The following is a 16289-nucleotide window of genomic DNA, read 5'->3' on the forward strand; positions in this document are numbered from 1 at the left end:
TACACACCTGTTTCCAATGTGTCTGGCTCATCCGGCTTCTGACTCATCTGTAGGTAATATAGCAGTGCTCCGTACAGGTGTGCTCTTACACGCTGGAACCCCCCACCTGTCAGCAAAAATGGAAGTGTTAGTGCTTCTTTGAATCACCATGGCCAATACACAAGGTAAGTTACCCTGAGGTAGTAGACATTAATATAAGATAGTCACTAACAAACCAAAGAAAGTGCTTAGTAGGAATTTTTTTTTTTAATATACACAAAACATAGAACGCGCTGTCACATGGAGCGATTGAAGCAGATGGCATTGATACATGATACATGAGGGAGAAAGACTGGAGAGATATGGAGGTAATTCATGTACGACGAGGATCATAGAGTAGAAACAGTTCAGAGACTGAAGCAGCCTGCTTCTGTGCACTGGGTTATATGTAACTTCTTCCTCATGTGAGAGGAAATTAGATTTTAAAAATTGTGGGTGCATGAGGTCAGGACAAAGTCTGCCAATGTAGGAGCAGTGGCTTGAGGGAATCTTAGAAATCCCTCTAGTGGTCTAGGTTGTTAACTGCAACTTCTCACATAAAATTGAATCTGCTGTGGGCAAACACCATTCAGTAAATCCACCAGCAACACAGAACCAAAGTACAAGAGCCAAGTGCCACATAGTCCAACTTCATCCATGGCTAGCCTTTTTGTGGCTCCTGAGAGCAGTTGGTCAAGGCAGTGCATAAAGAGTAGACAACATATCTGTTCCTTACTGGTCGATTCTCTGCACCCTAACATTATTATAAAGGTCTCACAATATTTCCTGAGTTTCCAAAATTTCAAATTTTACGCAATGTTCCACAATCCTCCCCTATAAACAGCATGGCCTGAATTTTCTGGTCGGTGTGCGGGGGCGATTCCCGCTCGCCGACACGTAAAACGACGTGCGGTGACATTGGGCGTGCATCCCGGCGTCATTCCCATCTTCAGTTGGGCGGACGTGCACAGGAACCGGCTGCGTGTCCGCCGAACTGTCAAAGGCCTATTAAGGCCGTTAGTAATCTAATTAAACTGGCTGTCTGGGCCAAAAACAAAAATACCTGGAGAAACTCAGCAGGTCTGGCAGCATCTGCGGAGAGGAACACAGTTAACGTTTCGAGTCCGCATAACTCTTCATCAGAACTAAAGAAAAACAGCATTTCTATTTTTCCTTAGTTCTGTTGAAGAGTCATACGGGCGGGATGAAGTTTCATGAAGTGCTTATAAATTGAATACAAATTATTAAAATTCATTGACATGTCCCAGCTAATGCGACACTGTCACACGAAGGGACATGTCTGAATAATCTTTTCTTTTAATATTTTAATTCTTCATAATCAAACTAATCTCCCCGAGGCAGCTCTGTGCCGCAGGGAGATTTCTGCGCTCTTTTGTGCACAAGCAATCAGCTGCACGCCTGCGCGCGCCTGCTCCCGCTCAAACCTTCCCCAGCGGGAGAAAATTCTCCCCTTTTTGTCCATAGGTCGGAAGTCAGTAAGGGCATGGGTTCAGACTACTCAAAAACTCAAACAATAATATTCAATAGTCAGGGATTTAAATGAATACTGTACATAAGCATGGATTAATTTTTTAAAAATCCAAAGATGGGTTTGATGACCTCCTTCTGTTACCCTAATGACTCTATGACCTCCTGGGCTAAAGAGATGAGAGAGGAACAAAAGTCAGGGCAATGGCTCTTGATCTCAATCCTGAAATATTCCTTTGTAAAGGGGGTCAAAAAAATCATAGGAACAGAAGTGGGTCCTTCAGCCCTTTGAGCCTGTTCCACGATTCAATTAGACCAAGGCTGATCTGTACATCAACTCCATCTCCACGGGTTCAATATCTCTTAGCAAACAAAAATGTTCAATTGACTACCCCCCACCCCTAATCGCTTTTTTCGGGAGAGAGTTCCACTAATTACCCTTTCAATGAAGAAGTGTTTCTCTTGACAGCATTTCTGAATGACCTAGATCTAATTTCAAGATTATGTTTTCTTGTTCTGGACTCCCCCAAAGGAAATAGGAAAGTAATGATGCATTGATAGCTAATCTGTTAACTCCCATGCCAGTGCTGCTGTTAACTGACAGTAACGCAGATGAAGAACAAAAAAAAAAAATTCCTACATGATCCGCCTACTGCTCCATGTACTACACTGCACAATAAACAATGGTGTCACTTTCACTGGAACCCACCGGTTCTGAGGATGAAATCCAAGAGTTTCCTGAGGATGATGTGAAGAGAAGAGTCTCCAATAGAGGCAAAGCCAGCTGATACCTCCCCTGCTGATGTGGTGCTGCCGTCGAGGATGGTGACGTGCTGGGAGTGGATGCTGAGTGCCTGTTTCTGCTCGCTGCGCACCGTCTGGCTGAGGTGAGCAGTGAGAGTGAACACTGCTCCAGCCACCACGGGCATGAGTTCCTGAGCAGCCTCCTCTTTGAGGATCTAAGAAGGAAAGAGGCAGAGTCTCACAAAACAATCAGACTACACAGCACCATAAGATATAAGCTGATCAATATATGCTCCCAAGCATCTCTTTGCAATCCTACCGTATCTCAATTTATTTTACACTTGGTATTCTCTTGCCTTTATTTAATTTTAGCAGGCACCCAAGCTACCTTTCTATCTTTTCCCCTTCAGCTATTCACATACACTTTCTATGTCTTTTTAAAAATTTCTCTCATGTCTTTTTGTCTCGTATTAATATCACTTCTGCCATTTAACTGTCTCTTGTTTTCAACCCAAGTATTTTATAGGTCATTCTATTTCTCTACTTGTATGACCTCGATTTTCCCCTTTACCAACATTCTCTATTAAAATGTTGCTCATCTGTAATAGATGCCAATCGCAAGGAACAGGTTGAAGCATCACTCCTACACAGATCTAGGGTATTCCAAATCTACAATCCATGCCGACTTAACACTAGTGCAACTGAAATACTTCAGCAACGTGATGCTGCTGCACATATTGTGAATGGACTCTGCTTGTGGGGTGAGATAGATTCAGAAATTGGCTGGGGAAAAGATATACTGAGTATGGGACTTGGCATTGAGGTGAGAATCTTCCCTACTTTGAGGTTTGTGACATTCAAGAGCTGAGCCCGATCTGCCAACATCAGCGTGAAACAGAGACCCAGAAAGCAATTACCTTTCTTGCTGGTGGCACAAGAGGCAAAGATAGTATTTTTTTCTGATACAGAAAACAATTAAATAATCAATGGGTCGGACAGCCTAACAGCAAACAGCCTAATTAAAAAAATATTAATGTCATCACAGTCACTTAGGGCACAAAAAGAGGCCATTTGGCCCATCAAGTCCATGACAGTTCTCCAATGGCACTATCACTTACTGTGTAAAAAAGTTTTTTCCTCACATCCCCTCCCCTGTATCTCTTGCCCAAAACTTTAAATCTGTATCCCCTAGTCCTTGGTCCTGCAGCTAATGGGAAGTTTTGCTTCATCTAGCTTTTGCAGACTTGTCATAATCTTATATACACCCATCAAATCGCCCCTCCATCTCCTTTGCTCCAACAAGACCCCAGCTTCTCCAACCTAACCTTGTAGCTAAAATCCCCGAAACCAATCTGGTAATGCCTCTGCACCCTCCTAAGGACTCTCATATCCTTCATAAAGTGTGGTGACCAGAACTGGATGCAATACTCCAAAAAAAAAGCTCTGGTTAGGTCACAGCTAGAGAGCAAAAAGAAATAAAAATGAACTGATTTTTACAATGTTTAGGGAATTGTTTCAAGTCCTATCCTCCTGACTGATGATATATGGGTTATAGATACTGAGAAATTAAGAAATCGTGTTTGCAGTTTACCAATGAAATTTAGTTGTTAATATTTCAGTGCTTACAATTAATAAACTGCATTGTAATGATAGAAGCTTGCGGCAGGACATTTTTGCATCACCTTGTCATGGAGTTCATGTAGAAGGTCCCGGATGACCAGCTGCCTGTCCTCTTCCTGAATCAGATCCAGTGGGCACGCTGCAAGTATGATCTCGACGAGGTGGCGCCACGACTCCAACATGTGCCGCTTGGCGTGTAGACACTCCCGCAGCTTGTTCCTCTCCACCACGTGCTGCAAGATCGTGTTTATCTCCTGAACAACATGGTCAGAACATTAGGAAAAAGGCATGCTACGTATTCAGCTGGCAACATGCAAAATGGCTTCTCTCCTCAAAAGATAAATAGGCTGGAGTGAAAACAAAGACTGGGAATTTGGAACAATCTGGAAACTTGGGAAATTCACAGCAGTTCTGACAACGTGTGAAAAGTGCCAAGAGAGAAGTTTAGATGGAAATCCTCTGTGAATATGTCAACACAATGCAGACAATACAAGCTTGTGTATAAGATTATAAGGGGCATGGACAGGGTGGATAGGGAGCAGCTGTTCCCCTTAGTTGAAGGGTCAGTCACAAGGGGGCATAAGTTCAAGGTGGGGGCAGGAGGGTTAGGGGGAGATGTGAGGGAAAACATTTTTACCCAGAGGGTGGTGACAGTGTGGAATGCACTGTCTGGGAGGGTGGTGGAGGCGGGTTGCCTCACATCCTTTAAAAAGTACCTGGATGAGCACTTGGCACATCATAACATTCAAGGCTATGGGCCAAGTGCTGGTAAATGGGATTAGGTAGGTAAGTCAGGTGTTTCTCATGTGACGGTGCAGACTCGATGGGCCAAAGGGTCTCTTCTGCACTGTGATTCTGTGAATATTTGCAAATTAAAAGCACCCATGCTGTTCTTATGAATAAGATATTTTTGCAGCAGAGTAAGTTGCCCTTTTCTACTTGCTGTTCTCGACTTAACCTCACCCTCACTTGTTCCAAAAGCTAAAAGCTTTGGTTGAAGGAATCATTGATCTATGGGCTCAGTTCCACATATTGGACAAACTGAACTATCTTGATTTCAACATCCCTGTACCACTCCTCTTGACATTAAGTCTTTGCTTGAGCGTAATTACATTTCTGAAGTACTTTTCATGGGACTTCCCAAAACACTTGACAGCCAATGAAGCACTTTTGAAAAGTAGTTACCGTCATAATGTAGGAAAATGCAGCAGAGAACGCAGGAGCAACAAGCTCCCACAACATTAATTTGGTAAATAACCATGCAATCTGCTTTAATGATGTTGGGTGAGGGATAAATATTGGTCAAGACACCAGGTAGAACTCCTCTGCTCTTTAAGTAGTACAATGGGATATTTTACATCCACCTGCGGGACAGGGCCAGTCCATTTAACTTCTTTCCAAATGGCTCCGACAGTATAGTACTCCCTTTGTACTGGACCCAAGTCTCAGCAGAGATTTCATGCTCTAATTTTTGGGTAAGATTTAAGCCCATGACTTATGACTCAGGGGTAAGAGTGCTACTACTGAACCAAGACTGACACTCCATCAGCACTGGTTACCCTCTGGGGCTTTAACCAAATGGCCATTCGCCATGTATCAGCAAGCTCTTCAATCCAGACTGCATCACAACACAGATCAACTCACTCAATACAGACAGTTAATCTGAAATTCTGGAAGCTTTATGAATAGTTTCAGCTGTCTGCTAAATAAAATGATGATGTATTGGGGATTGGGGCAGGGAGCCCCCACTTATTTTAACAATAAATAGACAATGAAGTGGAGCAAACAAGTAACCCATTGCACAGAGTCTCACCTCCATTAGTAAAGGTCTTTGCCCTATGGCTGCCATTCCCTGCAGGGCATTCACTTCAGCAACAAGTACTCGGTGAAGGAGCTGCAATGTAAAATAATTCATAGTGAAAACTAGTAACACCAGATTTCAACACATCTGAAGATGGCATCCCCAATACCTGATCTGCAATAGGCAGGTAGCTTGCAGCCTTCGTCAGACATCGTTACAACAGTAGGGAAAATAGTTGAAGGGGCAGGCAGCTCTTTACATTAAAGTTATAGAGTGCTTTACATAGGAACATAGGACATAGGAGCAGGGGGAGGTCAAGCCTGCTTCATCATTCGATAAGATCATGGCTGATCTGATAGTGGTCCCAAACCCATTTTTCCATCTGCCCCCTTGTCTTATCAAAAATCTAACTAAGTAAGTCGTGAATAAGTTCAATGAATTTAATATTGAATAAATTCAATAAATCCAATCCAAAATCCTTCTCCTGGGTTAGAGAATTCAACAGACCAACAACCCTCAGAAAAAATTTCTTCTCATCTGCATCTCAAAAGGGAGGCCTCACATTCTTAAACTCTGTCCCCTAGTTCTGGTCTCCTCCACAAGAGGAATCATGCTCCTGGTATTCAACCTATCAAGTCCCCTCCCAGGTGGGCTGTGACCAAGGCTTGAGAGCCCCACCCACCCTTGCATATACTGTCACCACTGCTGAGGCACCACACGATCCTTCCCCTGCTGGGCCGCAGCCTGTAATCCCGGGAAGGGGCCCAGCCGCAGCCAGCTGAGACCTTGGTGTTTAGGCCATGGGCAAAGCCTACTGCTCCCCGAAATGGTGGGGCAATAGAGCTAGATCCTACTTTAGGCAGACAAGTGCCAATGATGGGCAACTTTCTATAATTGAGTGACTGTGCTCTGCTCTGGTCTAAAACATCACACAGTAGTATGGATGAATTAAACTAGACTGTGATCATATGGCTGAGTCTGAGGGGGGAAAAACAGAAGTCAACTGTTCTTATCTTGTTACTCAATAATATCCAGGCATGTGCAATAATTATTTACCCCATATCATAATCCAAATCGCCATTTCAAAGCATTTACTGTTAGTCCCTCAAAGCCATTGTCAGTGAAGGAAGAGGAGCAAACAGATGTAAGAGTGAGCAGTTGGGACTGTATATCAGAAAAGGTGCAAGATGAAAGATAGGTAAGCTTATATGGGAGAGGGCGAAGGAACCAAATCAGAGACTAAGGCTGTCATGATCCCGGGTTATGAAGTAGAAGCCTCAGTCAGAGCACCAATACGCAGGACTGACCAACAAAAACAATTTCCACTTTAAACTCAGTTGGGTTACATGTCCAAGAGTCACCTGGCTTGACATTTTAATTGGCTGATAGTTTGACTCAAATATTTGGCGATCGTGCAAATAAGTATTTGGCTTATCTTAAATAGATATTTTTTAAACTCAAAGGAACCAACTTTACACAACTTCCAGCAGAAGGTCACCCTGACAGGCTATTGGGCTGTTTGTTACATTTGCTATCCTGCAAAATCAAACTTTTTTCATTCATTCAGGGGCGTGGGCTTCGCTGGCTAGGCCAGCATTTATTGCCCATCCCTAGTTTCCCTTGGGTGGTAGTGAGCTGCCTTCTTGAATTGCTGTAGTCCACGTGGTGTAGGTACATCCACAGTGCTGTTAGGGAGTGAGCTTCTGGATTTTGACCCAGCGACAGTGAAGGAACGGCGATTTTTTCCAAGTTTTCAAGTGATGGTGAGCAGATTGGAGGGGAGCTTCTAAATGGTTGCATTCCTATTTTTTTGTTGCTCTTGTTCTTCTAGATGGTGGTGGTCGTGGGTTGGATGGTGCTGTCTAAGGAACCGTGGCGAATTCCTCTAGTGCATCTTGTAGATAGTACACACTGCTGCCATTGTGCATCGATGGTAGAGGGAATGAATGTTTGTGGAAGTGCTGCCGATCAAGCGAGCTGCTTTGTCCTGGACGGTGTCAAGCTTCTTGAGTGTTGTGGGAACTGCACTCATCCAGGCAAGTAGAGAATGTTCCATCACACTTCTGACTTGTGCCTTGTAGATAGTGGACAGACACTGGGGAGTCAGGAGGTGAGTTACTCATCACAGGATTCCTAGCCTTTGACCTGATCTTGTAGCCACAGTATTTATACAGCTAGTCCAGTTCAGCTTCTGGTCAATGGTAACCCCCAGGATGTTGATAGTGGGGGATTTGTGATGGTAATGCCATGAATGTCAAGGGGCAATGTTTAGATTATCTCTTGTTGGACACAGTCATTGCCTGGCACGAATGTTACTTGCCACTTATCAGCCCAAGCCTGGATATTGTCTTGTTGCATTTGGGCATGGACCGCTTATGTATCTGAGGAGTCACAAATGGTGCTGAACATTAAGCAATAATCAACAAGTATCTCCACTTCTGACCTTATGATGGAAGGAAGGTCATTGATGAAGTAGCTGAAGATGGTTGGGCCTAGGACACTGCTCTGAGGAACTCCAGCACTGATGTCCTGGAACTGAGATTAACCTCCAACAACCATCTTCCTTTGTGCTAGGTATGACTTCAACCAGTGGAGAGCTTTCCCCCGATCCCCAGTTTTGTTAGGGCTCGATGCCACATTCGGTCAAATGCGGCCTTGATGTCAAGTGCAGTCACTCTCACCTCACCTCGGGAGTTCAGCTCTTTCATCATTGTTTGAACCAAGGCTGTGATGAGGTCAGGAGCTGAGTGGCCCTGGCGGAACCCAAACTGGGCGTCAACGAGCAGTTTATTGCTAGGCAAGTGCCATTTGACAGCACTGTTGATGACCCCTCCACTGCTTCACTAATAATCGAGAGTAGGCCGACGGGGCGGTAATTGACTGGGTTGGATTTGACCTTGCTTTTTGTGTACAGGATATACCTGGGCAATTTTTCACAGGAGGTGTGTTACTCATTGCAGAGTTCCTAGCCTCTTGGCCTGCTCTTGTAGTCACAGTATTTATATGGCTAGTCCAGTTCAGCCTCTGGTCAATGGTAGCCCCCAGGGTAGCTGCCAGTGTTGAAGCTGTAATGGAACAGCTTGGCTAAGGGCGTGCCAAGCTTTGGAGCACAAATCTTGGGTACTATTGCCGGAATATTGTCAGGGGCCATAGCCTTTGCAGTATTCAGAGCCTTCAGCTGTTGACATCACGTGGAGTGAATTGAATTGGCTAAAGACTGGCACCTGCGATGCTGGGGCCCTCCAAAGGAGGTAGAGATAGGCCATCCACTCAGCACTTCTGGCTAAAAAAGAGCCATATCTTATGCACTGCTATACTGGTCTCCCCATTGAGGATGGGGGTATTTGTGGAGGATCCTCCTCCAGTGAGTTGTTTAATTGTTCATAACCATTCACGACTGGATGTGGCAGGACTGCAGAGCTCAGTTCTGATTGGTTGGTTGTGGGATCGCTTAGTTCTATCACTTGTCGCTCATGCCGTTGGGCATGCAAGTTGTCCTTTGTCACAGCTTCACCAGGTTGACATCTCAATTTTAGGTACGCCTGATGCTGCTCCTGGCATGCCCTCCTGCACTCTTCATTGAACCAGGATTGACCCCTTGGCCTGATGGTGATGGTAGTGTGGGAGATATGCCAGGCTGTGAGCTTACAGTTTGTGTCCAAGTACAATTTTGCTGCTAATGGTCCACCGCGCTTCATGGATGCCCAGTCTCAAGTTACTAGATCTGTTCGAAATCTATCCCATTTGGAAAAGTTGTAGTGCCACACAACACAATGGAGGGTATCCTCAATCTGAAGGCGAGTCTTTGTCTCCACAACGACTGTGCAGTGGTCACTCCAGATGCATCTGCAGCAGGCAGGTTGGTGAGGTTGAGGTCAAGTATGTTTTTTCCCCTCACCACCTGCCACAGACCCAGTCTAGCAACAATGTCCTTAAGGACTTGGCCAGCTTGGTCAGTAGTGGTACTACCGAGCCACTCTTGGTGATGGACATTGAAGTCCCCCATCCAGAGTACATTCTGTGCCTTTGTCACTCTCAGCACTTGTTTCCTCCAAGTGGTATTCAACATGGAGGAGCACTGATTCATCAGCTGAGGGAGGGCAGTATGTGGTAATCAGCAGGTTTCCTTGCTCATGTTTGACCTGATGCCATGAGACTTCATGGGGTCCGGAGTCAATGTTGAGAACTCCCAAGGCAACTTCCTCCCAACTGTATACCACTGTGCTGTCACCTCTGCTGGGTCTGTGCTGCCGGTGGGGCAGGGCATACTCTGTGATGGTGATGGTGGTGTCTGGGCCATTATCTCTAAATTATGATTCCGTGGACTATGTTGCTCTCCCAATTTTGGCACTTGCCCCCAGATGTTAGTAAGGAGGAATTGGCAGGATTGGCAGGGCTGGGTATGCAGTGGTCGTTTCCGGTGCCTTGGTTGACGCCAGGTGGTCCGTCCAGTTTCATTCCTTTTTTGAGACTTTGTAGTGGTTTATTACAACTGAGTGGCTTACTAGGCAATTTCAGAGAGCCTCTAAGAGTCAACCATATTGCTGTGGATCTGGAGTCACATGTAGGCCAGACCAAGTAAGGACAACAGATTTCCTTCCCTAAAAGACATTAATGAACCAGATAGGTTTTTACAACAATCGGCAATGGTTTCATGGTCATGATTAGACTTATAATTCCAGATTTTTATTGAATTCAAATTCCAACATCTGCCGTGGTGGGATTTGAACCCGGGTCCCCAGAGCATTATCCTGGGTCTTTGGATGACTAGTCCAACTACGCCATCGTCTTCCCGATTCTGTGAGGATGAAATAGTAAACTGCTGCCAAAGGCAAAGAATGTTCAACTATTGGCAAGGGGAGGGGGCACTAAACATACAGTCAATACAGGGGGGAAAGAGAGCTGGAGATCTGAGAAGGGTGCTAGGAGAGCGAATAGTAGAGATAGTATGAACAGGAAGAATGGACACAAGATAGAAGGAACGCATGATAAGGACTCAGTTGGAATATGCTAGGGAAGGGGCTATGAGGTAAAGGGAATACAATAGGGCTGAATTCCAGACATAGTGGAAATGCAAACAGAAGGAATACTAGAACCTTTTTTTAAAAATTGAAAAATGTAGTGGCAGTGTGGTATGAGCAGGAAATAGACTGAATGTGGATACGGGAGCAGGAGGGGAGGGCTAAAAAAGTGCTAATGCAAGGCTGTACTCAGACATCAGTTACCTTCACATTGCAGACAGTCTGGCCATGTTGGTTTTTGTGCTCACAGTTAGAGATAACTTGTTCAATCTGGGCACGATCAAAGAAATCCAAATGAAGCTCTTCTGGGGACTCCTGGCGAAAGTCAATTGAATCTAGAATACTCAGGATCTTTCGACGTACTAGATCAAAAGCAACATATCAAGTATCAAAACTCACAGGAAACGGCATTTTAAAATATTATTGACTGCCTAAATCTACAACAACGACTTGTATTTATCTAACCCCTTTAGCATAATAAAATGTCCCAAGGAGGTAGAAGGGCAGACGATCAAAAGATTGATATGTTTTAAGGAGAGCTCTAAAGGTGGAAAACAAGGTGGAAAGGTTTAGGGAGAGCATTCTAGGGCTTGGGGCCCAGGCAGCTGAAGGCACAGCTGCCAATGGTGGAGCAATGGAAATTGCGGATGCTGAAGAGGGCAGAATTAAAGGAGCGCAGGCATCCTCAGAGGGTTGTAAGGTGGCAGGAGATTTGAGATTGGGAGGGCGGCAAGGCCATGTTTTAAAAACAAGGGTTTTAAAAACATGGATGAGAGTTTTAAAAGAGACGTTGTTTAACAAGCAGCCAGTGTAGATCAGCAAACACAGGAATGATGAGTGAATGGAATCTGGTGCGAGTGAGGAGACAGGCAGCAGAGTTTTGGAAGACCGCAAGTTTACAGGGGATAGAACGTGGGATTTAAAAAAAAATTCTTTCATGGATGTGGATGTCACTGGCAAAGCCAGTATTTGTTGCCCATCCCCAACTGCCCTTGAACTGGCCTTGCTCAGTCATTTCAAAGGGCAGTTAAGAGTCAACCACATTGCTGTGGGTCTAGAGTCACATAGTCCAGACCAGGTAAGGATGGCAAATTTCCTCTCCTAAAGAACATTAGTGAACTGGATGGATTTTTGCGACAAATGATAATAGTTTCATGGTCACTATTGCTGAGACTAGCTTTTTCTTCCAGATTTAATAACTGAATTCAAACTCAAACCCATGTCCTCAGAGCATTAGCCTGGGTCTCTGGGTTACTAGTCCAGCGACATTACCACTATACCACCTTCTCTCCCTGGGGGGCCAGCCAGGAATGTAGTACAACAGTCCAGAGGCAACAAAAGCATGGAGGAGGGTTTCAGCAGATCAGCTGAGGCAAGGGAGAACTACAGTGATGTTACAGAGGCGGAAAAAGGCAGTCGTAGTGACGGCACAGATATGTGGCTGGTAACTCGCATTTGGGTCAAAAATGACACCAAAGTTACAAACAGACTGGTTCAGCCTCCCAGAGCTAATAGCAAGAGAGATTAGGTCTGAAGCGAGGGAACAGTTTGTGGTGGGGGAAGAAAACAATGACTTTTGTCTTTCCAATATTTATTTTTTTAGTTATAGTCATTAATGGGATGTGGGCATCACTGGCTGGGCCAGCATTTATTGCCCATCTTTAATTGCCCTTGAGAAGGTGGTGAAGCCACCTTCTTGAACTGCTGTAGTCCATGTGGTGTAGGTACACCCACAGTGCTGTTAGGAAGGGAGTTCCACGATTTTGACCCAGCGACCATGAAGGAACAGTGATATATTTCCAAGTCAGGATGGTGAGTGGCTTGGAGCAGAAGTTCCAGGTGGCGGCATTCCCATCTATCTGCTGTCTCTGTCCGAGATGGTAGCGGTTGTGGGTTTGGAAATTCACAGAATCACAGAGTGCAGAAGAGGTCCTTCGACCCATCGAGTCTGCACCGTCACGTGAGAAACACCTGACATACCTACCTACCTAATCCCATTTACCAGCACTTGGCCCATAGCCTTGAATGTTATGACGTACCAAGTGCTCATCCAGGTACTTTTTAAAGGATGTGAGGCAACCCGCCTCCACCACCCTCCCAGATAGTGCATTGCACACCGTCACTACCCTCTGGGTAAAAAAGTGTTTCCTCACATCCTCACTAAACCTCCTGCCCCTCACCTTGAACTTATGGCCCCTCGTGACTGACCATTCAACTAAGGGGAACAGCTGCTCCCTATCGACCCTGTCCATGCCCCTCATAATCTTGTACACCTCGATTAGGTTGCCCCTCAGTCTTCTCTGCTCCAACGAAAACAATCCAAATCTATCCAATCTCTCTTCATAACTTAAATGTTTCATCCCAGGCAACATCCTGGTGAATCTCCACTGCACCCCCTCCAGTGCAATCACATCCTTCCTATAATGTGGTGACCAGAACCGCACACAGTACCCCAGCTGTGGCCTCACCAAGGTTCTATACAACTCCAACGTGACCTCCCTACTTTTGTAATCTATGCCTCGATCGATAAAGACGTGTCCCATATGGCTTTTTCACCACCCCACTAACGTGCTCCTACATCTTCAGGGATCTATGGACACGAACGCCTTTGCTCCTCAGAACTTCCTAGTGTTATGCCATTCATTGAATACTTCCTTGTCAAATTACTCCTTCCAAAGTGTATCACCTCACACTTTTCAGGGTTAAATTCCATCTGCCACTTATCTGCCCATTTGACCACCCCATCTATATCTTCCTGTAGCCCAAGACACTTAACCTCACTGTTAACCACCCGGCCAATCTTTGTGTCACCCGCAAACTTACTAATCCTACCCCCCACATAGTCATCTATGTCATTTATATAAATGACAAATAATAGGGGACCCAGCACAGGTCCCTGTGGTACGCCACTGGATACTGGCTTCCAGTCACTAAAGCAGCCTTCTGTCATCACCCTCTGTCTCCTACAACTAAGCCAATTTTGAATCCATCTTATCAAATTACCCTGTATCCCATGTGCATTTGCCTTCTTTATAAGTCTCCCTTTTGGGACCTTGTCAAAGGTTTTGCTGAAATCCATATAAACTACATCAACTGCACTCCCCTCATCTACACACCTGGTCACTTCCTCAAAACATTCAATCAATTTTGTTAGGCATGACCTCCCTCTGACAAAGCCATGCTGACTATCCCTGATCAAACCTTGCCTCTCCAAGTGGAGACAGATTCTCTCCTTCAGAATGTTCTCCAATAGTTTCCCTACTGCTGTGAGACACTGGCCTGTAGTTTCCTGGCATATCTCTATAACCCTTCTTAAATAGCAGAACCACATTAGCTGTCTAAGGAGCCTTGGTGAGTTCCTGTAGCGCATCTTGTAGATGTAGTCAGTGGAGGGAGTAAATGTTTAAGAATGGGGTCAAGTGGGCTGCTTTGTCCTGGATGGTGTCAAGCTTCTCGAGTGTTATGGGAGCTACACTCATCAGGCAAGTGGAGAGTATTCCATCTCACTCCTGACTTGTGCCTTATAAATGGTGGACAGGCTTTGGGGAGTCAGGTGGTGAGTTACTCATACAGAATTCCTAGCTTCTGACCTGCTCTTGTAGCCACAGTATTTATGTAGCTAGTTCAATATTTGTATAGCTAGTTCCAGTTCAGTTTAGGTCAATGGTAACCTCCAGGATGTTGATAGTGGGGGATTCAGTAATGCCACTGAATGTTAAGGGGTGATGGTGAGATTCTCTCTTGTTGGAAAAGGTCATTGCCTGGCACTTGTGTGGCACGAATGTTACTTGCCACTTGTCAGCCCAAGCCTGGATAATGTCCAGGTCTTGCTGCATTTGGACATGGACAGCTTCAGTATGTGAGTAGTTACAAGTGGTGCTGAACATTGTACAATCGACAACGAACATTCCCACTTCTGACTTGATGATGGAAGGAAGGTCATTGGTGAAGCAGCTGAAGATGGTTGGGCCTAGGACACCACTCTGACGAACTCCTGCAGTGATGTCCTAGAACTGAGATGACTGACCTCCAACAACCACACCCATCTTCCTTTGTGCTAGGTATGATTCCAACCATTATATATTTAATTGGGGGAAACCTTCTGCTCATCTAGTACTAAGTGGTGGACGAGCAGTCTGATCATTTAGAGACATTGGAGTGGTGGTTAGGCAGAGTTGAGTGTCGTCAGTGTACATGTGAAAACCAACATGTTTTCAGATGATATTGCTGAGGGGCAGCATGTAGATGAAATATAAGAGACAGCAGAGGTAACCATGCAGAAGCAGGAAGGGAAGCCATTACAGGCGATTCTCTGGCTATGACTAGATATATAAGTAATGGAACAAGGAGAGTGCAATCTCACCTAACTGAACAACGGCGGAGAGGCAATGGATGAGAATATTATCAACTGTGTCAAAGGCTGCAGAAAAGTCAAGGACAAGCAGGCAGAGTTTACCTTTGTCACAGTGACGTAGGATGTTTATTTGGGTGCTGTTTTGGTCCTGTGGCAGTGGCAGAAGCCTGATTGGACAAATTCAAACATTTGAATTCTGGAAAAGATGGGTACAAATTCGAGAGGTGGCAACATGTTCAAGGGCTTTGGAGAGGAAAGGAAGGTTGGAGATGGAGCTGTAGATTGCAAGGATGGAGGGGTAAAGGGCTGTTTTTTATTTGTGTGGGGTGATGACGGCAGGCTTGAATGAGGGAGGGGAAGAAAGCAAGGAGAGAAAACTGTTAACATCAGTTAATACAGAAGCCAGAAAGGAAAGTTGGGTGGTCAAGAGTTTGGGGGGGAATAGGGTTGAGAGAACAGAAGGTACCAATGACACAAAGATAGGCAGAATTTTAAGCAGTGTAGCTGGAAGTGTAAGATTACGAAGTGAAATTGATAGATAAAGTAAATGGACAAAACTAGCAAATGTCAGCTAGTCCATTTCAGACCCAAAATACTTTCAATATGGTGAAAAACAAAAAACAGTGGAGGTCCAAAGAAACTTAGGAGGTCATGAATAGGTACTCAAATAATCTAAAGGTTAATGGCATGTTGACTTCATTTTCCAAGAGGGTAGAAATCAAGTTTCAGCTAAACAAAGCCTTGGTTAGACCACAGCTGCATTATAGTACCATACCCTAGGAAAGATATATTGGCCCTTGGAAGGAGGGCACACAGATTTACTCAAATGATACCTGAATTCCAAGAATAAAGCTATAAGGCGATTAAACAAACTAGTGTTGTATCCTCTGGAATTTAACAGATAAAGGGATGATTTGATCAAACTTTTCAAGGTGTTAAGAGGAACGGGTAGGGAGAAACTATTTCCACTGGTTAGGGGCTTTAGGGCTATGGTTCTCAGATGACAAATTAGAGCCAGATCTTTTAGGAGTGAATTAGGAAACCCTTCTTCAAGCCAAGAGCGGTAGAAGTTTGGAACTTTTCCACAAATAACAACTGATGTTTGTTTTAAAACAAACAATTTAATCTGAGATTGATGAATTTTTGTTAACCAAAGGTGTTAAGTGCTATGGAGCAAAGGTGGGTATGGAGTTAGGCCTCTTTCAGCCTTCACCTCACTGAAAGGCAGAAGATGCTTCAGAGG

At 44.7% G+C, this 16289-nt stretch overlaps 1 protein-coding gene across 2 annotated transcripts in view; it reads right to left on the reverse strand.

The window, feature by feature from the left end:
- The window catches only part of nup205 (nucleoporin 205), a 98826-nt gene that overhangs the window by 25954 nt on the left and 56583 nt on the right, over window positions 1-16289 (reverse strand). For both annotated transcript variants that reach the window (XR_005946470.1, XM_041216128.1), the window contains exons 26-30: window positions 10897-11054; window positions 5684-5764; window positions 3933-4124; window positions 2216-2465; window positions 8-106 (exon numbers count right to left, since the gene is read on the reverse strand). Coding sequence is in view for 1 of the 2 variants with exons in the window: in XM_041216128.1 (XP_041072062.1) it covers window positions 8-106; window positions 2216-2465; window positions 3933-4124; window positions 5684-5764; window positions 10897-11054 (780 nt within the window). In the remaining variant the exon portion in view is untranslated. The remainder of the gene's footprint in view (window positions 1-7; window positions 107-2215; window positions 2466-3932; window positions 4125-5683; window positions 5765-10896; window positions 11055-16289) is intronic.

The sequence above is a fragment of the Carcharodon carcharias genome, chromosome 21 (assembly GCF_017639515.1).
Source record: "Carcharodon carcharias isolate sCarCar2 chromosome 21, sCarCar2.pri, whole genome shotgun sequence".
Classification (NCBI taxonomy): Eukaryota; Metazoa; Chordata; class Chondrichthyes; order Lamniformes; family Lamnidae; genus Carcharodon; species Carcharodon carcharias.